This window comes from Chinchilla lanigera, unplaced genomic scaffold (genome assembly GCF_000276665.1).
Source record: "Chinchilla lanigera isolate Chin_1 unplaced genomic scaffold, ChiLan1.0 scaffold00058, whole genome shotgun sequence".
In the NCBI taxonomy this organism is placed as follows: domain Eukaryota; kingdom Metazoa; phylum Chordata; class Mammalia; order Rodentia; family Chinchillidae; genus Chinchilla; species Chinchilla lanigera.
Window position 1 is genome coordinate 9,729,400 of NW_004955459.1, and position 25,256 is coordinate 9,754,655.

At 33.9% G+C, this 25,256-nt stretch overlaps 1 protein-coding gene across 3 annotated transcripts in view; it reads right to left on the bottom strand.

The window, feature by feature from the left end:
* Epb41l5 (erythrocyte membrane protein band 4.1 like 5) overlaps positions 1 to 25,256 on the bottom strand; it is a 141,793-nt gene that overhangs the window by 87,474 nt on the left and 29,063 nt on the right. For all 3 annotated transcript variants that reach the window (XM_005397658.2, XM_005397654.2, XM_005397659.2), the window contains exons 4-14: positions 21,486 to 21,528; positions 21,185 to 21,263; positions 19,788 to 19,832; positions 19,560 to 19,612; positions 17,001 to 17,121; positions 16,795 to 16,882; positions 15,525 to 15,613; positions 13,063 to 13,132; positions 6,621 to 6,790; positions 5,541 to 5,647; positions 4,340 to 4,367 (exon numbers count right to left, since the gene is read on the bottom strand). In XM_005397658.2, coding sequence (XP_005397715.1) covers positions 4,340 to 4,367; positions 5,541 to 5,647; positions 6,621 to 6,790; positions 13,063 to 13,132; positions 15,525 to 15,613; positions 16,795 to 16,882; positions 17,001 to 17,121; positions 19,560 to 19,612; positions 19,788 to 19,832; positions 21,185 to 21,263; positions 21,486 to 21,528 — 893 coding nt within the window. The remainder of the gene's footprint in view (positions 1 to 4,339; positions 4,368 to 5,540; positions 5,648 to 6,620; positions 6,791 to 13,062; positions 13,133 to 15,524; positions 15,614 to 16,794; positions 16,883 to 17,000; positions 17,122 to 19,559; positions 19,613 to 19,787; positions 19,833 to 21,184; positions 21,264 to 21,485; positions 21,529 to 25,256) is intronic.

Sequence of the window (25,256 nt, forward strand, 5' to 3'; positions counted from 1 at the left end):
CATATATTAATGAATACAGTGTGACATTTCAACACATGCACACAGGATGCACTGATCAAGTCAGAGTAATTAGCATTTCTTCCTTTTTACTATCATTTATGTTTGGAGCCTTCCAGGTCCTCTATTCTAGATTGTCATAAAATATACAATAAATAATTTGAAAAATCTTATTAAAACCTAACTGATCTCTCTTTCCCCAATCTAATTTAAGACCAAGTTTTTTATAATTGTTTACTTATATAATTTTAAAGATTCAGTTTTAAAAACTTTTAATTTTACCTTCAAATCCATTACAAAATCATTAAAACAGAAAAACAGTGTAGATCCACTGCCAAGATAACCAGAAAAATATACATGTTCAGCACAATTCCTTTTTATTGTGTTGCTCTTCCCAAAATACCTTACACTAATACAAGGAAATGATGATCCTAAACATAACTGAAACTGCATGCAGCTTGCTTGCTACAGAAATTAGACTCACTAGTGTGTGCTACTCTGTGGCCCCTTTGTTGTTTTATGAAGCTGTTCCTTTATCTGAGAATAACTTCAGTTGAAGTGATGAATAAAAGATAAATAAGGATAACATAAGAAAAAAATGCTTATAGTAAGTTACCTAAATCATAGTTTATTTTTTTTTAAAGTAAGCTGAATTGCAGAAGGCACTATTTTCTTATAATTAAATATACTATTTGACTTTCAGGAGTGTGAAATTATTAAAGAATTTTTCATTACTAATCTAGTCATAGCTTTCCCTTTTAAATAATCACATGTAAATAATCACATTTTTTACTCCTATAACCCCCTGCTTGTTTCTTCTTTTCTTCCCTTTCCTGCTCATTCAGTCTGTATAAAAAGAACTAGAAGGCATATACAGCAGTACACATCTAGTCCCAGCTACTCAGGAGGCTGAGAGGTGGGAGGATCACTTGAGCCTGTAAGTTTGAGACCAGAATGGGCCATTCTCAAAAAAGAAGTACTTGTTAGTAACCAAAATGCTGACTATCGGTTCAACGTCACCACTTCTTAATATACTTTGAACAGGACTCACAAGAAAGTTGTCAAACAATGTAAGAAGACAAAACAGTAGAAGGATGGCAGTGCAAGGATGGCAGTATGAGGAAAATTGCTGCCATCAGTCAGTTAAAAATCTAAAACTACAAAGTACACAATCCAGACGCTTTTTACGTCAAATTGTTGTGTCCTTTCAAAAAATATTGTTTTCTATGGTTCACTGGAGTGAAACCATTCATGCAAGCAGAACTGCAAGGCAAAAGCTAAAGGACATGCATGCAAGTCCAAGCACGGGTTCTCTCAAGCACTGTTACAACTGGCGTCGATAACCTTCAGGAGAGTTGGGGCTCCCTCTTCATTTCTTTTCTAAAAGACTATTCTTAAGGGAAAATAAAAAGGTTGCCATTGCTTTGCTAGCCAATTTCTGCTATTAACCTGCATAAAAGCATTAGTAATGCTTTTAAGTTAATTTCAATTCTAAGAGATTTTTCATGTCCAATTTCTAATCAGAAATGTGTACTTCAGAACATTTTTGACTGGGATCTAAAGTGTCCCCCAAAATTTTCATGTATTCAGAAGTGTGGCTTTTGGAAGGTGACTGGATTATGGGATCAGTCATATGGGTTCATAGCTAAATGAGGTGTTAGGTGGAGGGCTTGCTGAAGAGAGTGCCACTGGGCATGTGCCTTTGCAGGGCATCACTTTCTCCCCACCTTCTACCTTCTCTCTGCTTCCTGGCTGCTACAGGGTGAGCAGCTACCCTCCATTATACCTCTCTATCTTGGAGTCAGTCAACTGTAGATTGAACCCTCTGAGAATCATCAGCTAAAATAAACCTCTTCTCGTTTAAGTTGCAAGTGTTGGGTATTTTATTCCAGCAATAGGAAAGTGATTAAATCTTAGACGATCTTTTATTTTGCAAATACAGTGGTACCTTGGTTCATAAATGCTTTTGTTTACCAACAATTTGGTTTTTGTTTGCAAAATGTACAATAGTGAAGCCTGTGGAACAAATTAAGTTGGTGAACTGAGGTGCCAATATCAGTCTTACCTTTTCAACATCGTATAATGGCTTAAGGCCTTTTTTGTATTTCTACAACTTCACTAGGTACTCTTTCCTTGCTTTAAAATGTAATATATTTTTCTAGCCTCCTTTTCAGGAAAGCAAGACACAATCCATTAAACAAAATGTTTAAAAAATACACAGTATCTCTGAAATTTCTCCACCAATTTCTATTAAAAGCTTTATCTCAGAAATAAGTGCAAGGAAATAAAAGTGTACAACCCAGGCAAGGCACACAATTTTGGTATTTTACACAATTAAATTTTCCCAATAAAGAGAATCTTTTACTTTCTCCCTGTTATTTTTAACAGCCTACTAACAGCTAAAGAAACTTGAGAGCAGTCTTTGTTCAAAACAAGCAGAATGCTTTTGTAGTGAATCACTAGTCAGAGTCTTGCTTTAATAATTTTCCAAGTGAAAAAAACTAAATAGGATTAATTTCAAGTGAGGCTGACCATATTTCATAACCCAAAACAGTACAAATAAATTTTAAAAGAAACTGGATTTGTGGGTATGGTCTGAATCTAATTCTTTAGCAGACATTCCCGCAGACCTTACTACATAACAGTTTTGAAAAGCTTTATAACACTACATGTACAATAATATATTATTGCACTTACTTATATAATATACTTTATAATACTATATGTACAATAATATACAATAATATTAAAATTAATGCAGCTATTAAAAGCATGTCTTAATATATATAAAGTACTAAAATCATACATAGTCTGTTCTCTAACCACTATGAAATAAAATTAGAAGAAAAATTAAGATATTCACAAATATATGGAAATTAACACATTCCTAAGTAACCAATACATCATAAAAATAAAATAGGTCTTGTCAAATAACAAGAAAAGTTAGAAATAATTTGAGATTAAAAAAAAAAATGAAAGCACAACATATGGAATATAATTAAGTAATTTTAGAAGAAAATTTATAGCTGAATTATGTTAAAAGCAAATAAAAGCTGGATGTAGTAGCACACACCCATAATCCTAGCTACTCCAGAGGCTAAGGCAAGACAGCCTAGGCAACATAGTGAGACCTATCTAAAATTTTTTTAAAAAGGAGGCTGGAAAAGCGCCTGCCTGGCAAGCGCAAGGTCGTGAGTTCGGTTCCCGGTACCGGAGAAAAACAAAAAACAAAAAAAAAACAAAAAAAGGAGGCTGGAGGTGTTAGCTCAGTGGTAGAGTACTATCCTACCATGAACCAGGTTCAATCCCCAGTAATGCAAAACAAAACACAACAGAATAAAGATCTTAACTAAGTCCTAAACCAAACAGAAGAAAGGAGCATTAGAATGAACATTAATGAATGGGGGGTGGGGGGCGGAAATCAATGAAACCAAAAGCTGGTTCTATTTGCTGGGGCTAGAGCTGCCAGACCTTTTTTTTTTGGTACCAGGAATCAAACTCAGGACTTTGCACTTTCCAGGCAGGTGCTTGTGCCACTGAGCTGTATTCCTGGCCCTAAGCTGGTTTTATTTGGAAGAACTCTTTAGCTTGACCACCAAAAATATTAGTAAAATCAAGAGAATGAGAGGTTGTACAGTACTGGAAAGGAAAACTGAGTAATACGGTCTGCCAAAAAAGTGATAAATGAGATTGAGAAATTTTAGAAAGATGAACTCCCAAGCTAATTCAAAATGAGTATCTGAAAAGATCTATAATAGGAGACTCAATTAAAAATTTTAAAACTTCACAAAAGAGAAAATCCAAGCCAGATAGTTTTGATGGTGAATTCTACCAGACTGAAGGAATAATTAATACCAATTCTTTAAAACTTGTCTCAAAGAATAGGAGAGAATAATTATAAACATATTCTGCTGAAGCCTTAGACATACACAAAAATTTCAGACCAAAATACTAGCAAACCAAACCTAGCAATACCTAAGGGAAGATTATACACCACGACCAAGTGGGATTTATCCTAAAAATAAAATTGCTTACTTGCAAAATCAATCTTTGTTCCTCAAGATACTTACATGTAAGGATTATAATTTATCCTTAAATCCTTAGTCACTTGGCAGTAGCAAATGTCATTCTCATACCATACCCACTCCCATTCATTCTTTATATCTTTAAACTGCTTAATTTTTTTTGTCAATTTGATCTGGCACTGTGTGTGTATATTTGTTCCCCGCTATACCTCTAATGCTGAGGGACAGCTTGACAATAAAATCAGTCTTCCACAAATATTTAATGGCAGTAACTACATAAATTTCCAAAATACTACTAGTTTCAAGACATTACTCACCTGAGTTCTTCAGGTTTTGGTGTACTTGCTGATAGAATAAAAAAGATAACATCACATTAATCTTACTTTACAGGACGAATTGCTTCACTATTCCTTAAAGTAAAGCCTTGACTTATTGCTTTATAAAAGTCATGTTTCCCAGCCAAAGATTTTTAACCCTTCATCTTACAGAAGTGTTCTGGAGTTCACACTGGTAAAGTAAAAAATGGCAGTTGTTTCCATTTTGAAAACAATTTGTTAAGTGCATACCTTTTCTTTTAAAAGCTCAACTATCTACAAGCCCTGTGGTATAAGCTGACTGCTTCTGAATCATTGCCAGTGAAAAGCAAGGGGTAACTTAGGTTTTAAACACAAACTAAGATGGTTTTATTTATAGTTATATGTTACAAGGCCTAGGATTTGAGCCACAATACCACAAATAGCTATATATTATTTAATTTATAGCCACATCAAAATTATGAATTATTTAAAAACTACTGCCAAATATTAGATCATGGCAGTTATTTTTGGACAATGGACATAATTAAAACTCAAGCTGGGGATTTAGCTCAGCAGCATACAGCTGGCATGGCAAGTGTGAGGTCTTGACTTTGATTCTTGGTACCAAAAGAAAAAAAAGCAAGATAAAACTCAATCTGTATTTGAATACAAATTCAGATTTGAACTCAAACAAATTTTAATTCATTTGTCAAGGTAAGCCATGGTTTTCTTCTATAAGTGAAGCTTAAATAGTTTGGAAATATGTACGTAAGATGTATACTGATGATTACATTTAAAAACTATATTTAACAGAATTCTTAATAATATAGTACAATATGAAATAATTTTTCTTTAAAATGTATCTATCACATGCAAATGTTTTTGTAAATTCCTAAAAGAATCAAGAAATATTTTATTATGAATGAGATCTGTCAGTTAAAGAGGGAAAGAAAATGTTGCTCTACAGAAAATCTGAAATAGATAATACAAAAATTGAATATGATCTCACAATAACATCTGAATTAATATAAAGTTTAATCTCAGCTAACAATATAGGCAATTTCCCCTTGTGTGTTGCTTACAGAACTTTTTCAGCCTGAGAACTACTTGGGTTGACTAGAATAGATCTAGAGAGATTCAGGTAATTTCCTTTCCAGTGAACAATACCAGTATATGACAAACTTTCAGGAAGAACAGTGTTCTGAGACAGGGTTTACTTCACCTTTCATTTGTAGAGTTCGTCGAGAATATCGTTTGCTGGGTCTTCTTTCAAAGGATGTTGATCTTCTTGCTTTATTGGTTTTCGTAGTCTGATACTCGGTTTTCCCACTAAAATAAGGTAAGTCAACAGGAAAACCTGAAGCCTACAGTAACCAGACACACATGAACTTTGCCCTGGAGGAACTACTAATCCTTTTTTATCTCATCATTCCTTCACTTATGTGAGATATACGTAAGTTAGGCTTATGTGAGATACACAACAGATTACACTGCTATTTCTTCTTAAGCATACATGGCAAGTAACTCTAGAACGTCCATGCTGTTATCAAATGCCCTCCCATCTACACTCCTCAGGGTAAAGAGAACAATTAGAACAAGACTATCAGTTACTTTTTCTAATTACAACATGTTTATCACAACAATTTTCCAAAAATATTTAAAAAACTATCATCCTGCTTCTGTGATTTCCATTTCAATTCAGCTAAGAAAATGTTTCCCTATTTTTAAAAAAGTATGATAAAAACTCTCTTACATGATTATATACAACAGACTTGCCACAACATTAGTTCCCATTCTTTAACTCACACTAGTTGATACTCATATCATGTTGAAAAGTCAAAACCACTAATCTGCTATAGTGCAACATAATTTGAAACATTTCTATGACAAGCAAACAAAAAATACGTAAGAATGGGACTTCAGGTTAATAAAAACCCACAAATATTATTCAGATTAATCCCACTCAGAGCAAGATACCCTTTTGTTGTACTAGATGGACAGAGAACTCATAAAACTAGTCATTAAATGAATTTAAACCGACAGCTGGTTAACATATAAGTAAGTTTCAAGAAGGGTTATAAAATCCATAATAAAATTATTATGACTCCACATCTATTCAAGAAATTGTAGCCAAGGAGAATATCACTTTAAAAAAAAAAGAATATCACTTTTTTATTTTGGTAAACGGGTGACTTTGCCAAACTACTTAATTTCTCCATGCTTTATTTTCCACACTGTAAAACAAGAGAAGGTCAGCTACATGAAAGAACAGAAGATACAGAAAGCTGTTATTAAAATTAACCTGTATCTAAATCGTGATCCTAGCCGAATAAATCCTGAGCGATGAGAACTCTTTTGGGCAGGGCCTCGGAGGCGGAAAAAGGCATGATGCTCCACAGCACATTTCCACAAATGTTTGCATGCTTTTGGATGCTCCAGTCTAAAAACAAAAGTATGCTCCTGCTCTTTGCCCTGAAAAAGAAAAGGGTGTAAGAAGAGATGACTATTAGGTTAAACAGTCCTGTTCCTATTTCTGAGATACAAATCCAATCACAGCAGTAACAAGAAGTAATAAAGCATCTAAATTTGCTCCCTGAAACTCATTCCTTTTTTGTTTGTTCTTCTGTAGCACTAGCAATCAAATCTAGGGCAACTACTGAGCTACAACCCCAGCTTGAAGCTCATTTTTTAATAGCTATCTACATAAAAAGGCAGAGTTCAAATCAAGCTATTTTCTAAACTAATATAAATTTATTCTTAAGAGTATCCCCTCTCCTTACTTGATCTTATTTATTAGAAAAACATAAAATGAGGATTTATCTGCTATCCATAGAAACATGTAATAATTTAGGAGCTGGGGATGTAGCTAATTGGCACAGCACTTTCCCAGTATGTGAGGCCTCACATTCAACCCCAGCACTGCAAATAATAATAATGATTATTTAAAGGATCATATAAAATCTGGGCATATATATGAACAGCCTTAAAAATGCTCCCTTTTTTCATCATAATAACCATATCCCCAGGAATCAAATTATAATAGTTAAAATTCATAGGCATTTTTCTAAGGATTTCACATGAACTGCTCCAATGAAGAAGTACTACTATTAGCATAATTTCATAAAAGGCAGAGTTCAAATCAAGCTATTTTCTCTGCCATAATTTCAGATATAGAAACCTGAGGCTAAAAGGAAATCAAGCTCAAAGTCACAAGCTCGCCGGACAGGAAATCAGAATTTGAATCCAGTCAGTCTTCACTCTAGAGCTTACAGCAGTGAACAACTAAATTACACTGCCTCTGTAGGAAAAATAATTTTCTGTAGTAAATAATTTTCTATAGTAAAAACTCAGTATGTCTAAAAACTGAAAAAGGTCAAGAACATAATGGCGGCCTTTAAAAACATACAAAGATGGTGTGATGGCACAAATCTGTAATCCCAGCTACTTGAAAGACTGAGGCAGGAGGATCACAAACTCCAGGCTAGCTGGGTGCCTAAAGTAAAACCTGTCTCAAAAATAAAAACAGCTGAGGATGCAGCTCATTGGTAGTGCCTGCCTAGCATGCGTGAGATCCTGGGTTCAATCCCCAGCACTATAAAAACAACAAAACAAAACAGAACAACTATACAGAGCTGGGGATGTTGCTCAGTGATACTGCACTTGCCTAGAGTGAATGAGGCTCTGTGTTCAACCCTGGAACCACACACACAAAAATAACAAATAAATAAAAATAACTATAGAGATAAATGAATAAAAGATCCATAAGTACTGTTTATATTATAGAATATCATATATAGGTTAAGATAAATGAACTTGATCTATATAGCTACATGTTTAGATAAAATGAACTGGAAATATATAGACATACTTGCACACACAAATAAATTTTAAGAACAATTTTATCATGTGTTATAATGTGTTTATATCTGGATATATGAAAATGAGACCCTATGAAAATGATGGCCAGGCACAAGACAGATAGGTATATTTGGGGCATTACCCTGTATCTATTATTTGTTCATATTTATCTATATAGATAGAAATCTTTATTTCTAAATGACCTCTAATTGAGTGTGGTGGAACATGCCTATATCCCAGCACTCAGGAGGTTGAAGCAGGAGGACTGCCTTGAATTTAAGGCAAGCCTAGGTTACATTCTGAGTTCAAAGCCAGCCTAAATCTCATAGCAGGATTTTGTCTCAAACAAAACAAACAAAATATAAACTATTCTAAATCTAGTTCATATAAAAAAGGAATGTTTCATATTGTTTTGTATTTTTCAGTTTATTTAAAAGATTTTATACTTTAAACTATTTCCCATTTAAAATATTTAACTCTCTATAGTTCATGTTCCTTTTTCCCCCTTTTTTCCCTGTACTGGGACTGAACCCAGGGCCTTTAATTTGAGCTACATCTCTAGCTCTTTTTGATTTTTTAGAAGTATTTTATTTATTTATTTTTACTTTTTAAATTTTTTTTTTAGAGACAGAGTCTCGCTATGTAGTCCAGGCTGGCTTGAACTTGCTATATAGCCAAGGAACTCATGGTGATCCTCCTGCCTCAGCCTCTTGAGTGTGTGCACCTCCACACTCAGCTTTTCAGTTTTTGAGACAGGGTTTCTCTAGGCCTCTGTGTCATCCAGCTTAGATCAAACTTGAAATCTTCTTGACTCAGCTTCCCAGAGTGCTGGGATTACAACTGTGGATCATCAGGCCCCACTCTTCATTATCTTGTTAAAGAACACCAAACACTTGCTTCCCCAAAGGGGGAGATAAAAGGAAGGGAGAGAAGGAAAGAGGGAAAGGGGAAGAGAGTGAGAAAGGGAGAAAGCTGAGGCAGGAAGATCACACTGCTGGTGGGAACACTTTGGAAAACAGATGACCAGTTATCAGTGTATACCCTAGTATTGAGAACTTACTTTTTCATAGCTGAAAACTGAAAATAGCTCCCATCACCCTGGAGCAGCAGAATAAAAAATAATTGTTGTCTATTCATAAATGGAATACTAGAACAGTAAGAATGTGCCAACTATAACTACTCGCCAAAACATGACTAAAGTACACAAACACAGTACTGAAATAGAAGAACCAGGCTACTGTGTTCTCTCTTGTGTGGGTGGCTGCCCTCACACTGCAGGGTACACTTCTATTCCTACTTTTACTTGGCCCAAACTCATTCTGCAGAGCATGTTTCTTTCCCACCCTTAATAAAACTCTGCTACGGATAAAAAGAAAAAGGAAAAAGAAACCAGCTACAAAATTCAAAGTGTAGGTAAAAACTAATCTATGATGCTAAAATCAAAATGATTAGCCTTGGAATACTTCTTTGTAGGGGGCATAGGGGAAATTCTGTGCAGCATTCTCTTTCTTGATCTAATGTTGGTCATAAAAATGCAGGTGAAAATTCAGCAGACTCTTTCCTTGTGTACTTTTCTGAATCTCTATTATACATCAATGATATTTACCAAAAAAACCCTAAGACAAACCTCAAAGAAGGGAAAACATTTCTATGAAACAAAAACCTACAAGCCATTGAAGACTGACAAATTCACCTGTACAGAAACTTGTAGGTACCAGAAATGTAACTCACTGATAGAGCACATGTGAGACCCTAGGTTTAATCCTAGTATCAAGAAAAAAAAAAAAAAAAATTAAAGTACATGGCAAAAAACACTATGACGTATATCTTTAAAAAAAAAAATTTTTAAATTTTAATTTATATCACCAACAGCTAAATCTATAAGAAAAAAGACCAATACCACAAAAGAAAAATGAGCCAAGAATGAAAAGACACTTTGGAGAAAAGAAAATTGAAATGACCCAAATATATGACAAAATGTTTAATCACTCATAATAACAAACAAAAAGTTTACAATGAAATCGTATTTTTCACCTTTTGAATAAAAATGTTTAATAACTCTCTCTGAAAAAATAAGTTAGTATAAATTGGCAGGATCTTTATCCAGGATAAATGTTCATAACCTTAACTAAGCAAATCTACCTGTAGGAAATTATGCTAAGATACACATCGCAAAATATCAATCATGAGTAACTGTCAATTAACTGAGATGTGGTTAAATTAGGATACATCAATATACTAGAATACTATGCAGTTTCAGTTTATATTTTAAAAATATATAATGTAAACTTATTGAGGATAAGCAGATTGCAGTATACAAGTATGCTAACTTGTAAAAAAGAATAAAAATATTTGCTTATATGCATAAAATACCCTTGAAAAGTTATTTAAAAAGCTGATACAGTATTTGAGTAAATCTAAAATGTAATCAATTTTAAGATGTACTACTATTTATGCCCCAATAAAAATGCTACCAACTAAATGATAATTCGATTTTCCTAAAACAGAATTTTATTCTTCTTAAAAGACCACTTTTAGATTTAGATAGGCAAAACACTTAAGCATATCTAACTTGCAAAAAAGGATAATATTACAAAAACAACCTAATTATTATCAAATTCAACATTTGCCTCTTCTGCATCATTTAACTCTTTTGTTGATACAATGATTACCCTCTCTGCTAGCAAGAGATTTCTTCTTTTTTTTTTTTTTTTTTTTTTTTTTTTTTTCTTTTTTTTTTTTTTTTTGGTTTTTCTCCGGTACCGGGAACTGAACTCACGACCTTGCACTTGCCAGGCAGGCGCTTTGCCGCTGAGCTAAATCCCCAGCCCCGAGATTTCTTCTTATCATCACTGATTTCCTTCCAACCTACATGACAGGGCAAACTTCTGCATATATCTCAATAGTAAGACTTCAAACTTTCAAAATTTATCACCTGTTTCATTTACTTTTATAATCTTCTTTCTTAGATTTGGCTAAAAAGGACATTATATATTTCATCTGTAAATAAATCCTGGAGAAATACATGTCCAGGAAAACAAGGAAAAAAATCAAAACTTTTCAAAGCTATAATCCCTTTGCAGTAATACATCCAGCAGTTTGAAATACATGTAAACTTTTCTCTATGTAAACTATTGTCTGGAAAAAAAAGGCTGGCATAAAAAAAAACGAAACGGTGCTATACTCAAAATTCACTTGCTGTAACATGAAGTTTTTTTCCATGTCAATACAAATTTCTTGGTTACACAGCAAAAATCTACTAAAGTTTCATATATAAACTCAAAGATCATTTTCCAAGAGGTTTTCTTATTAGGCAAAAATGACCCTCCCAATAGCAGCATTAAAATTTTGAAGAAAAAAAAAAAACTATAACTGAGTATACAGGAGATTTTAACTGTGTTATATTCGTGTCTTTTTCTCAGTTATTATATATGATTAGACTCACCTATATCCACAATAACCACAGAATATATCCAGAAGGCTACTATCATGTCATAGAGAAACGCCTAATCTCAGCTTTTTACTAATAAATATTTGTGGAATTTACAATGACACTGTTATATTGTATCTTTATGCTATCTATAGAAAAGAAAATGAACAGAAAAATGCTCACCAAAGGAAATACAAGAAGAAAACGTGACCAAAAGTAACTACTGTAACTACTAAAAGAAAATCAAGTTTAAAACAGTAAGATTCCATTATGAGCAAAATTTTAAAAATGAAATCCAATACTGGCAAAGTTTCAGCAAAATTCATGTACTTTTAACTTTTACCTACTGCTTATGAGACTTCACAGTGATACAAACAAAATGCATTACTTCAAATAATAAAGAAGAGAAGGAAAAAGTGAATTGTAAACTGTAAGCTACATGGATATAGATTATTTTATATAGATTTTATCTATATCCTTATATCTATGTCTTAAAGTTCATTAATTTGCACACAGTAAGATTTGGGGCATATAATTCTGTGAGTTATATGTACAGAGCCATATGAAAATATGCCTATATAATAAAACCTAGAGAAAAATAGAGCAAGCCATTTAAAATGGGAGAATGAATACTGAAATAACCTGAGAAACTGAAAAAAATTTGTAATCACTCCAAAATTTTATTGTGAAAATATTTACACATACAGAAAAATCAAACACCCATATATATGAATACATTTGACAACTGCTAATATTTTGCCTAATTTGCTTTTATCTATATCCTTATATCTATATCTTAAAGTTTATTAATTTGCATACAGTAGGATTTTGGGCCTATAATTCTATAAATTATATGTACAGAATCATGAAACTACCACCAAAATCAGGTTACAGAATAGTTCTCTCATCTCTAAAAACGCTCTTCACTTTGTCCCTTTGTAGTCAGATTTCTAACCTGAAGAAGCAGAAATCTTGATTTATTCTCTATTTCTATGGGCTCGCCTTCCCAAATAGTATATAATCTTTGAGTCTGGCTTTTTACCTGGTACAATGCATCTGAGCTGCTTCTGTATGTGTATCATTAGAAAATGAATTTTAATTGACAAAAAAAAAAAATCCTTACTTCAAAATGCTTTATTAAAGATTATTAGGTAGATCTTCCTGCTTAATCTTTTTGGTCAGGTAAAAGGATAAAGTCACTTGAACGCAACTTGTTACACACCTTAAATATATTATCAGTGAAGAAATAAGAACTTTTGTATTACTTTTAATATTACTGGCAGAAAACTATTTTAAGGGCAGTGTGACTAGAGTCATGAATTTACTGTAATCAGTTAATTACTAGGGTTCTGTTCTGTTATTTTTTTAAACAATGAGGCAAATTCCCCCCTTTAGAATATAAGTTACCACATAACACAGTCATTATTAAGTAAGTAAATGCAATTACAATTCCTACCAGTTCATCATCTTCTACCACCACTAGAGTTAATTTATTCTTCTTAAAATCCAATCTGGTTATCTTGGGCCTATAATAATGAGAACCAACAGCCAGATTAGAAAAAATTTTTAAGTATATCTCATCATTTAACTTCTGAAAAGAATACTGATAAGAGGTTAAACATAACCTACCACAAAATTGATGCTGCTCATATATCAAACATAAAGAGTACCGATAAAAAAAGAATATGAAGAAATCTATATATTTCATAAATCCCAAACTGTAAGAAATTCTCCAGACTTGGGTAAAACCGTTTCAGTGTTAAAGGAGCACCACAGGAACTGAACACAGGAAAGACCATAAAGCTTTTTTTTTTCCCCCTTAAAGCATAAATATAAACATTACCTAGTATGGTCTTCTACTCTATTTTCTACAGCAATCTTTTTTTTTATTTTTTATTTTTTATTCTATAACAATCTTGATGTGAGTAAATCCTGCTTATTTGTAGAGGCTGTCCTCAAACTCATGGTCCTACCACCTGATCCTGCTCAGTAGTTAGGATTATAGGAGTGTGACAGGTAAGCTAAAATGTCAACTTCACTGGCTTGGGAGCTGCGTGGATAATTAGTAAGCAAGCTTCTGGATGTGTCTAGGTGGGTCACAGTGGTATGACCTGGGCATCTCTACTGTGCCATGTCCTTACACCATGATGTTTCTACCCAGTCCTGGTGGGTCACAAGCTTGGGTACTACATATGGTCCCTCACCCTTGTTCCTTGGCACTATGCCCCTGCTATGCCTTCCAGTCACGATGAGGGAAACACTATTCCACTGCTATGCTCTTCAGTAATAATGTTTCTGCCTTGGAGCTAGCAGACCAAGGACTGAATCCCTTGAAACTGCGAGCCAAATTAAGCTCTTTAAGTTGTGGGTGTTAGGTACTCTGACCCAGTTAGGGAAAACTGACATGCCATACCCTGCTCAGGAAAAATATCTAAAATTAAAGAACAAGCAAAAAAACCAAGCAACAACTCACTTCTTGGCCCACTTTCCATGTCTATCTTTCTACCTATTAGCAAAGTTCTAACCACCTGCTACATCTGAACTTTGTGCTTGTATGAACTATGAATCTAAAAACTTTGTGATTCTCACTGACACTGACTTATCTTTTAATTTGCACAACAATCTTATGAGGATGTGCTTTATCTTTGCCTAAAGCATTCTCTGGGCATGCAATTCCATCTGCCCAAAGGGTAGCATGGATGTGCCAGAGAATTACCACACCAAGACTGAAGAGATAAATCCTCACTTCTTCATTCACCAAGGAACAAGTAGAAAGGTGTTCCACTCACCTTGGGGACTCATCAGAGTCCCTCCAAGGAATACCTGGAGGTGAATTTGAGTTTGGGTGGGAAGGCTCTGAGATAATCATCCAGACTTCTGTAAAGAAGTTAGTAACATAGGGCCAAAGATACAAAGGCCATTTTTGAATTATGTGAGTAGCATCAGTACAATCCCCTAAGCTCTACATAAGTTCTAACACAAACATAATAATGTAAATACTAATTCCTAACTCAAGCTCTTAGAATACCAAAAATAACATGAAGATCTAAATTATGGTTAGGAAATCCACATAAAATTTATCCCTGATGTGGAGGTGGGTGTGGTGGCGTATGCCTGTAATCCCAGCACTCAGGAGGCTGAGGCAGGAGGATAGTCATGACTTCAAGGCCAGCCTGAACTATGATAGCAAGACCCTGTCTCAAAAAAACCCAAATAAATAAATAAATAAATAAATAAATAAATAAATCATCTGATGTGAAAGTAAAATATAATACATAAGTATGAAAGATAAAGGTCACAGAAAGGGTAGCCAAGCTTAACAGAAGGGGAAAAAATACTAACATGCCTCCCCACTTACACAAGAGTGGGCAAAGGGAGTACTGTATCTGTGGAAAAATAGTAAAAATAATAGCAGCCACACAAAAGGAGGTCCATGTTAATAACTTAATAAAATGTTAATTATTTAATAACTTAATAAAAACAGAAATTTAATTGGGTACAGTAGTGCACATTTGTAATCCCAGCACTCTGGGAGGCTGAGGCAGGAGGACTGCACATTCCAACACAGCCTGGGCAACTCAGTAGGACCCTCTCTCAAACCACAAAAACAATTGGGAGATGTGATTCAATGTGAAAGCCTCTGGGGTTCAATTCCTAGTACTGTAAAACACAAAACAAAAATATATAAAATATTAATATTAAGATATACTTCAATACACCTAGAAGGTAATGGAAAATACAGAAAAATTTTATAAATTACCTCTGGGGAATAGAAATAAAAAGAGTAACAGTATGACAGGACCAGCTGTTTTTCATTTACAAGTTTTCCAAAACTATTTGATTTCCAAATATCTTTTATATGTTAACTCAATATAAAACAAAATAACAGTAAGTATCCCTGACATTAATTCTGCTTACCAAAAAAATAAGCCAATTTTGGTCTCGCCTTCAAAAACAAGGACTCCTGTTGGGGTTAGTCCTAAACTATAGTCATTCCCATCTCTAGCCTAGTTTAAGGAGAGAAAAAAATGTGTTAGTTTAATTTGCAACAATCAGCTTTCACACTGTCATATAACTGTTTAATTTTACTTTCACACTGACTTATTACATACAAGCTAATATACAAGGTATTTTCAACAATGAAGGTATCCAAACTCATATTCTTTGGAAAATTCATAGATTATCTTTTTTTTCTAAAGTAATTGATATACCATACAGTAGTCTCCTCTTATTCATGATGGACTAAATTCTAAATCCCCAGGGATGTCTGAAATCATGGGTAGTACCTAACCCTACAAATAATATATTTTTTCCTTCCCATGAATACCTATGATAAAGTTTAATTTATAATTTAGGCACAGTAAGAAGTCACTAATGAAACAGAACAATTGTAACAATATACTATAATATGAATGTAGTCTCTTTTGCAAAATAGTTTATTATTTCTGAAATTTTCCATTGAATATTTTTGGACTTTGGCTGACTATAACTGAAACCACAGAGAGCAAAATCACAGATGAAGACATAAAGGAGGATACTATGGTTATAAGGTATAATAATGGTTTTCAATGAATGTGGGTAGGTAACTCCCATTATAAAGAAACCTCTGCTCAGATTCATTCCATATTAAATTTACCATTTAAATCAGAAGTCCAGAAAAAGACTGTTTTCTCACAAATATGCTGTTAGTGAAGCTAGAAGTGAATCATTGCCCAAGCTGTCCTCTCAAGCTTTAAGTTTTCAATTTGTTTCCTGAACTATTTTAACAGAGCTTGGTGAATAGTGAGCTCAAGTGATATAAGAGAAGATAAAGTGAGAAAGATAGAAGTGGTTTTAAGGGCCAGAGACATAGCTCAGTGGTAAGCACTTGCATAGCAGGTACAAGGTCCTAGGTTTGATTTCCAGCACCATGTGAAAACACACTATGATCAAAATGCTAAAACAAAACAAAAACAAGCAAACTTCTCACATTTAAAAAAAAAACTCAGAAACACATGTATTTTGCAAATTATGGTAATTTCTCTTCTAATAATGACATTTTCCATTCTAGTAATTCAATATTTAATCTCGGCCTTTTTATCCAGTGCTAGCCTATGCAACTCCATGCCCTTCGCCACACTGTATAATTCAGGCACAGAACGTTCCAAAGAAATGAATTCTTTAAAAGGTACAATAACACAGTGCTTACCTTGACTACATGCATATCAACCCCATACATTTCTAGCCATTTGGCTTTATTCAGATAATTGGTTTCAGCTTGTGCTGGTGTCTGACCTCTGAAAATTAAAATATTTTTTAAAGTATATAAATTTGATTTTATATAAAAGGTAGAAACAAAAGAAAATGAAAAATGACTACTGTGTTGATGATACAAAAATATGATCAAATAAATACCTGTATTCCTTCCACTTTTCAAAAATAGCTAGTTCCATCTCTTCAGTCTGAATGGGCACAAACCTGAACTCAGACACAAGTTCAGGACTATGTTCAGCAAGATCAAAGTCACCAAGTTCAGCTACAAATATAAGTTTCATAAAGTTATGTTGTGTTCATTGTATATTAACAATGTATATTGTTTCTTTACGGAAAAATACTATGAAATATAAAAATCACTAATAAGATTAATTCTATTTATCTAAAGTTATAGGCACAGAATGTGATACCATATAACACTGTATATAGTCCATGTCTTCTAGAATGTGAGATTACTAATCCTAAAGAAACAAGAATTACCACTACCACCACTATCACCATCACATCACTGCCCCCTAAAAAAAACAGTGAGAAGAAACAACAGGAAAAGAACTGGACAATGCACATTCACATAGTTCTTTGTGCTTATCTCTGTCTAGGGACAAATGGAAAACATGTATCCAGTTTTCTCCCTTCTTCCCTCCTTACATATTTTTTCAATGTTGGAAACTGAACACAGGACCTCCCATGCTTTAGGCAAGTGCTTTATTACTGAGCTATATACACAACCCCAGTTCTCTATGATTGAAATATTTTCTTGAAAAGGAACATTTTACTTGCACTTATGTATTTATTTGTAATTTAAAAAAAACTTAAGTGCTTTATTACTGAGCTATATACACAACCCCAGTTCTCTATGATTGAAATATTTTCTTTAAAAGGAACATTTTACTTGCACTTATGTATTTACTTGTAATTTAAAAAAAACTTAAAATTCAATTAAGGAGACAAAAACACATGAATTATCTTCATATAATAAACTGTAATGGTAATCAATCATAATTAAGTTCTTAGTCCATACTGGAGATGTATTTATAAAGCGCCACTGTGAGTTAAACATTTGTTAAAATATACAAATACATATGAATAATATTTTTAAACAGTATATATACTCTGGCTGTCTTGAAACTTACATAATGAAGCACAAATGATATAGGAGACAATTGGTAAATGGTATAGTGAAAACAACAGTTTTATAACAGAACTAAGTAAGATTCCAGAATTAACACTCTCCTACAGGAAACAATAAAATACAAGTGCACTTTCAAACAATTCTTTGTGAGCTAGGAGTGCAGTTTGTGAGCACTTGTCTAGTATGCATGAAGCCCTGAGTTCAATCCCCAGCACCACCCCCACCCAAAATACAACTACATGCTCTGATCATTACAATGCTAGAGACACAGCATCCCTAAGCTAGTAAATGACTTGATATTATGTAGATAAGTGACAGACTAGGATAGTAAATAGAAGCAGGCAGAAAAAAATTTGAATTAGTAGAAAATTTTTGAAGTACAGAAATGTTCTCATCACCAGTTCCTATTATCAACAAGAAAATAGGCTTTCTTTTATAACAAACAAAATAAGCAAACACATTAGGTTTACAATAAAACATAAAATTTAGTCTTATCTATACAATGGTAAATAAGCTACTAGTGATCTTAGAGGGCTTGGGACTAAAGTCAGAATCACTAAAAAAGTAGAGAATTGAAGTTTTGATTGCTATTAAACATTATTTTTATTCTAGTGCAGTGAATGTGAATCTTTTAGGGACCAAGTGGCAAACTGCAACCCAAAACCCACTTATTTATCACAAAGTAGCAACACTGTAATCAAACCTGAATACTGAGGTTTTAGTTTAGGAAAAAAAAAACAAAAAAACAACAACCCATATAGTAACATCTTTTGTCTTAAAAGAAAAATACAATTTGCCAGGTGTGGTGGCACATGCCTGTAATCCCAGCACTCAGGAAGCTGAGGCAGGAAGATGGCTGTAAGTTCGAGACCAGCCTGACCTACAAGTGAGTTCAAAGCCAGACTGAACTGCATAGTGAAACCCTGTCTCAAAAAGACAAAAACAAACAAAACAATTTAACATGCATGCCACAGGTTTGCCACCACTGTTCTAGTAAAGATGCAGATACAGGAAAATCTTTATTTTGTGAACAAGGACAAAAGTTACAGTTTTCTTTATAATGTCCATTTTCAGAAGAAAATTCCTAAATATAATAGTATTTAATCAGTGTAACAGGGTATGAAAAAGTAAGCTTTTCATTAATCTCATTTACTAGACTAAAACTTTAAAATGATCATCAGAACCTTTTAAATATACAATACGTAATTCTTCCATGGATTCATTTTAAGAATAAGAATAAAGAAAGAATATCATGTGGCTTCAGCAGAAAATACCACTGCATTTTCTAAAGGAAAATATTAGCTGAGGGCCCAATCATAAGATTTACTGAATTATCAAGTAAACTCCAATTTCTGCTTGAAAACATTAGAGTTGGAAAGGGGGGCAAAGATAAGAAAGGGAATAAAAAGAATACAATGTCCTAAGATAAATAACAGTTGGACACTGACACACATATATACAAAAACAGTGTTTCTTTTCTTGCAAATGATTTGACTCTTCAAATTCTTTAAAACACACACAAGAACAATTATGCTTTAGGTTTAACAGTCAGCACAAGAACTGCTTACCTTGTAGATTATAAGCTGCCAACTGCACTGCTGTATCGAAGGGACATTCTAATCTGAGACCAAAACATAAAATTGTTAAGTCAATTTCATAATCTTCATGTTAAGATAAATAAAAGTAATACATACTTTGTTGGCCATTTCATTTCCATAATTATGAACTTATTTTCAGAATCATTTTTCAACTACTGTAGAAAATGTGCAGTTATTTGCTCAACAACTAATACTCACTTTCCACTGAGAATATCTTGTTTTAACTGAAGAACAAATAAATACCTAAGAAAAATAAAAGGCACAAATGAATAATCCACTATGAAAAATCTTACCCTTCTAATTTGAGGATATTTATAACTGTACAGTTTTACTCATAATAAAGTACATAAGGAAAAAATATGGAAAAAGGGGCAATAAGCCTCAGGAGGATGGAAGCATGACCACAAGAGAACAGCAAAGAAAAGCTGGCCACACAGTGTATTACAGTAACCTTACAAGAAAATGCTTAAAGCATATTATTGAGAACAAGCTTTGTAATCTAACTTTAATTAACACATCCTTTTTATACATGGAGAGACACTGCATGGATAGATTCTTGGATAACAACTATAATCTCATTGGCGAAAGTGTTCAAGAGGGAACCCTTCCAAAGGAATTCTCTGACTCAACTTCTTCATTTAATGAAGATTATGTATGCATGGAGCCATGCATATGTAATACAGAGTCAACAAACACATATCAAGGAGGCCGAATAAAATAAAGTATATACATCCTAAAGTTTATGTAAAATGACTGAAACCAAATGAGGATCTAACATTTTCATTCTTTGGTGGCATTTTAATGAGTAAAGAGTCAGGAATTAAGTTGAATGAACACTCAGTGGCCAGAGAGATTACTTTGTATGTCCATAAACACGATACTGCAATGTACTGAAACACAACAACCTGTTTAAAATCTATGGGTTAACAATATGCAAAAACAAAACAAAACAAAACAACCACCGCCCCCCCCAAAAAAGAAAAACCTCACTAGTTACCTTTGGAGGATACTAGGGAACCAAATATTTTGAAAATAAATGAAAAGACAGAATCAAACACTTAAAAAGCACTATTCCAGCCAGGGGCTATGGTAGTGCACACCAATAGTCCTAGTACTCTGGAAGGCTGAGGCAGGCGGATTGTGAGTTTGAGCCTGACCTTGGTAACTTACTTAGTGACATCTTGTCTCAAAATAAAAAATAGCCAACATGGTAGTACATGCCTGTAACCCCAGCACTCGGAAGGCGGAGGCAGGAGGACTGCCACAAATTCAAGACCAGCCTGGGCTACACAGTGAGTTCAAGGCCTGTCTAAACTACATTGCAAGACCCTGTTTCAAAAAGCCATAAAACAAATAAACGACAAAATACAAAGTAAGAGCTGGAGATGGAGCTCAGTGCAAAGGCCCTGGGTTTAATCTCTAGTACTGCAAATAAAATAAAACAACACAATCACTGTTCCAGAACAAAATTCACTGAGGTCTTATTACCAGGGGCAAAGAATCTATTTCACTGTTGTCTACAAAGTGAAAACAATCCTAAAATTAATTCCAACACTACCAAAATAAACCTACACAACTCTAGATAGCAATCTTACCGGGTTAGTTCTTCACGAAGATTGTTTGGCTCTGAGGAATAAAATTTAACTCGAAGATGTAGACAATAAGGTGAACCAACTGTCATAAAAAATAAAAGGTTAGTTCTATTTAACTAATAATACTTTTCAGCCAGTAAATCTGTTGAAAATCTATAGAAGTGGGACAAAAGATAACAGGTTACTACTACGTAGTACTAGATAACCGGTTACTAGATTTTTTAAATGTCCTTATTCTCAAGAGCCAGAGTTTTTAATACATTTGATTTCCATTTTCTCTACAAGTAACTTTTACAACACTTACTTTTAACTTGCTTTTTGATGCTTTTTGTACCATCCAACCAATGCTGAAAACAGATATAAAAAAGTTCAAGTTAAATAGATGAAAGAACTTCAACATTTTAATTGCTGAAGGTTAATTTTCATCATGCCTTTGTTGATAACCACAATGAAATATTTCACAAAGGAAAGACCAAAGGCAGTGAGCAAATGACTATGAGAAAGGAAGGGTGGAGATCACTCTAACACTCATGCTAAGCTTATGACGTATACAGAAGAATACCTAAAACCTGATATATGACTTCTCAGAAACACTTTTCCTGTCCCTCAATTACCAGTTTAATAGTCTAAATTTTGCCCTAAGTTGTTCTCACTGCTCCCAAATAAAGGACTTTCAAAACTGTTAAAATTTAGAAAGGGCTGGGGATGTGGCTCAGTGGTAGACTATTTGCCTAGCATGCATGAGGACCTGGTTTTCACTGCCAGCACTGTATATATAAATAAGCAAATAATAACAAACAAATAGAAAAATATTCTCACATTCCAGTACCTGATTCATTCTTACAACAGAAATGTGAGATTTATAGACAGACTGTAATGTAACGAACAGATGAAGTAATGTAACGATCACCTACATCTTTTTAAAGTAGAAACTACTCAGAATTAGTACTCTCTGAAAGAGCACACAGAGTAAAGTTAGATTTTTCTCATAACCAAGGCCCTATCCATTAAATGAGGTGCTCTTGTTCCTCTGCACTGTAATCAGCAGATTTCTGGTTTCAATTGTCACAACCTTTTGATTTATACAACCTCTTTATGATGAAATGCCCATGACACAAACAGACCTAAAAACTAATTCCAAATACTTTCACTCACATTCCCAGATCACTTTTCATTATTAATCCTTTTACATGGCCAAGTCCTAACAGTGCCAGCACTCATCCAACTGAGATATACATGACTGAATTATCTTTAGCATGTTTTCAATTCCAAGGACCCTAAAGGAAAGGAGTACACTTGTGGTAACTAGTTCACACAGCAAAGGAATCCAGTTTCAGAAATCCAGATAGGCAAAGAGTAAACAAGGCCACATTGTTAATACAGTTGTAACAGTTTGCTTTCCTTGCCAATTATTTGCCTAGCCTCTCCTCTCCATTCTCTCCCAACATCCAAAATGAAATTCTCAGAAAGACCAGTGTGCCAGCAAAGGCTGTTTCACCTTGAAATAAGATGCTAAGTACACATTTCAAAGAGCAAGTAAGTACCGTGCAACATTTTCTCTGGATTCCAATTTGTGCAGACTATTTAGCCATCTTTTATCTTTAAAAGATTCAGCTGGACATCCACTTTTAAGCATATCTAAACCTAGCAAATGTTTAAACATCCCTCCGTATCAACAGACCACGTAAGGCATACCAGCAGGCAGAACACAATTCAATCTATTAGTACTGAAGAACTGATGGTTCATCCATCCCTTCCCCAAAATCCAAAAATTCCAAACTTAATTCCTGTCCCCAAAACCTACTACAGCCTAATGTCAATCACATACAAGATATAAGATAAAACTAGTTTTCATGCCCCAGAATGTTTTCTCCCAAAACCCATGGACCTCAGAGTTGCCCCATCTTCAGGTTTTATCTTCTATAATGCAATAAAAAATATAAGTCTCTGGGTGGTCACTGAACTCTGTTGCATGTAATCATGGTTAGGGAGACTCTCATATATATAATGAGTACAGAGAAACACTACCGTTCCAGGATACAGAAATAACTACATGTACAGATTTACCACTGGTTAAAATATTTAAATATGAGAGAATACAGCAATTAAAAGAATGAAAACATATACTTAAGGGTCTGAAACATTATTTACTATATATTATTTTTTAAAAGGTATGCTATAAAGTATAATTTTGTCAAAAAGCACAAATTTGCATAAACATGCATTTTCTTTCATACAGAGACGACCCATAACAAAATAGTAACAAATATGTTATCTTTAGGAGACTGAGAATGTTGGTGATATTTTTTCTTCTTTGTGCTTTCCCGTATTTTCTACTTAGTTTGCAGTGAACACCTATTATTTAATACAACAACCATGGACACTTTTATTTTAATTTTTACATAGGTAATAAATTTACATATTTTAATATTATAGTAATATTAAAAAGCATACAGTCAACCATCTCCCCTCAAACCAATATACCACATGTACTTCCTGTAAGAAATTACAGATTTCTCTTGGTAATTACAAACAGAATAAACAAAAAATTTTAACATATGAGTGTTAGTAAAAAGTAAAGAACATTAATGATACGACTAAACACAGATTAGAATAAATTTTGTGGAATATAGAAAGGAAACATTAATATAAGACCACTTACTAAAATCTTTTTTCATTAGCTAAGTTTAATTGGTTAAACTATTTAGAACCAGTCTCATGACCAGAGGTGTCTTTCAGGCTGGTATTTTAGTCTCTTTTCTAACTCTACGTAGCAGCTTGTAGTATCTGCACTCTCTTAAGACACCCAAAACTCAGATAAAGCATCAAACACATTTTAAAGTGAGATTTAGGAGCTGGGGAATTCTGGGTGATTTTCTTCTGGGCAAGGTCTGAGTTCATGTTTGCATATTCTCAAGTCTGTTTTCTTTCATCTCCTCCACATTCCAGGACCTGAGAATGGAAAATGCAGAGACAGGCACAGACAGTATTTTCCTTAAATCAGTGTCTTTAAGAGGTTGAATTTAAATCACATGAGAAGATAGAGGTGAGTGTGTGCATACAGATTCTTAGTGCTCAGTATAAAACTAGTTAGGTTTGCACCACACTTTTAAAAGGCAACAAACCCCTTTCTAATTTCCTGTTTTTAAAAGTTTAGTTGATAAACTTAGATATTAAAGACTGAGGAATGCTACACTTAGTTCCATCCTACTGAACTTGGTTTAAAAGAACTTATTTACTTGTCTGTCTAAAATATGAACAGTATATAATGATAAATACAACAGACATAACTAAACCAAACAAAAAAAATCACCTAGGAAGCTTCTAAAACATCAACATACACACACCCTCATACCAGGTCCTCCAGCCAAATAGTCTGTAAACAGCTTTACAATGATTTCCTGCCTTTTAAATACCTACAAGGTTTACAAAAGACACACACCACTGACTCCTGCTCAAAGGGCAGAGCTTACAGCAGAGAAATGTTAACTATCTTTCAAAACAATTACTTCAGCAAAAAAATATTTCCTCTGTGAGTAGAGGCTTATGTCTTAAAATGAATTATTTTAAAACACATTTTTAACATTTGCACAATTTTAGAAAATGTTAAAAACCTTTCCTAAAAAGCAGGGGAAGAATTCACTTTTATCATCGTACTCTAACTCAAAACACTTCATTTTGGTTTAGATTCCATTATAAATTCTTTCCAAGTCATTTTTTTGGAGTTAAAAGTATGCTATCAGACATTCCAAAAGACAACATAGTCTTCCTCTCCCTGTATGTTGTTAGCATGCTTCTCTTAGGATCTAAAACTGTCACACTTCAAACTGGGCAGAGTGGTGGCACACTTACAATATCAGGACTCTTGGAGGCTGAGGCCAAGAGGATTCCAAACTTTAGCCCAGCCTGGGTAATTCAGCAACTTAGTGAGACCCTGTCTTAGAATTAAAAAGCAAAAAAGGATTGGGGATGTGTACCTCAGTGCAAAAGCTCTGCGGTTCAATACCCAGTATGGGGGGGCGGGCATCACACTCCTAAAGGGGACGAGGGATTTAGTGGGTTATACATTCACTCT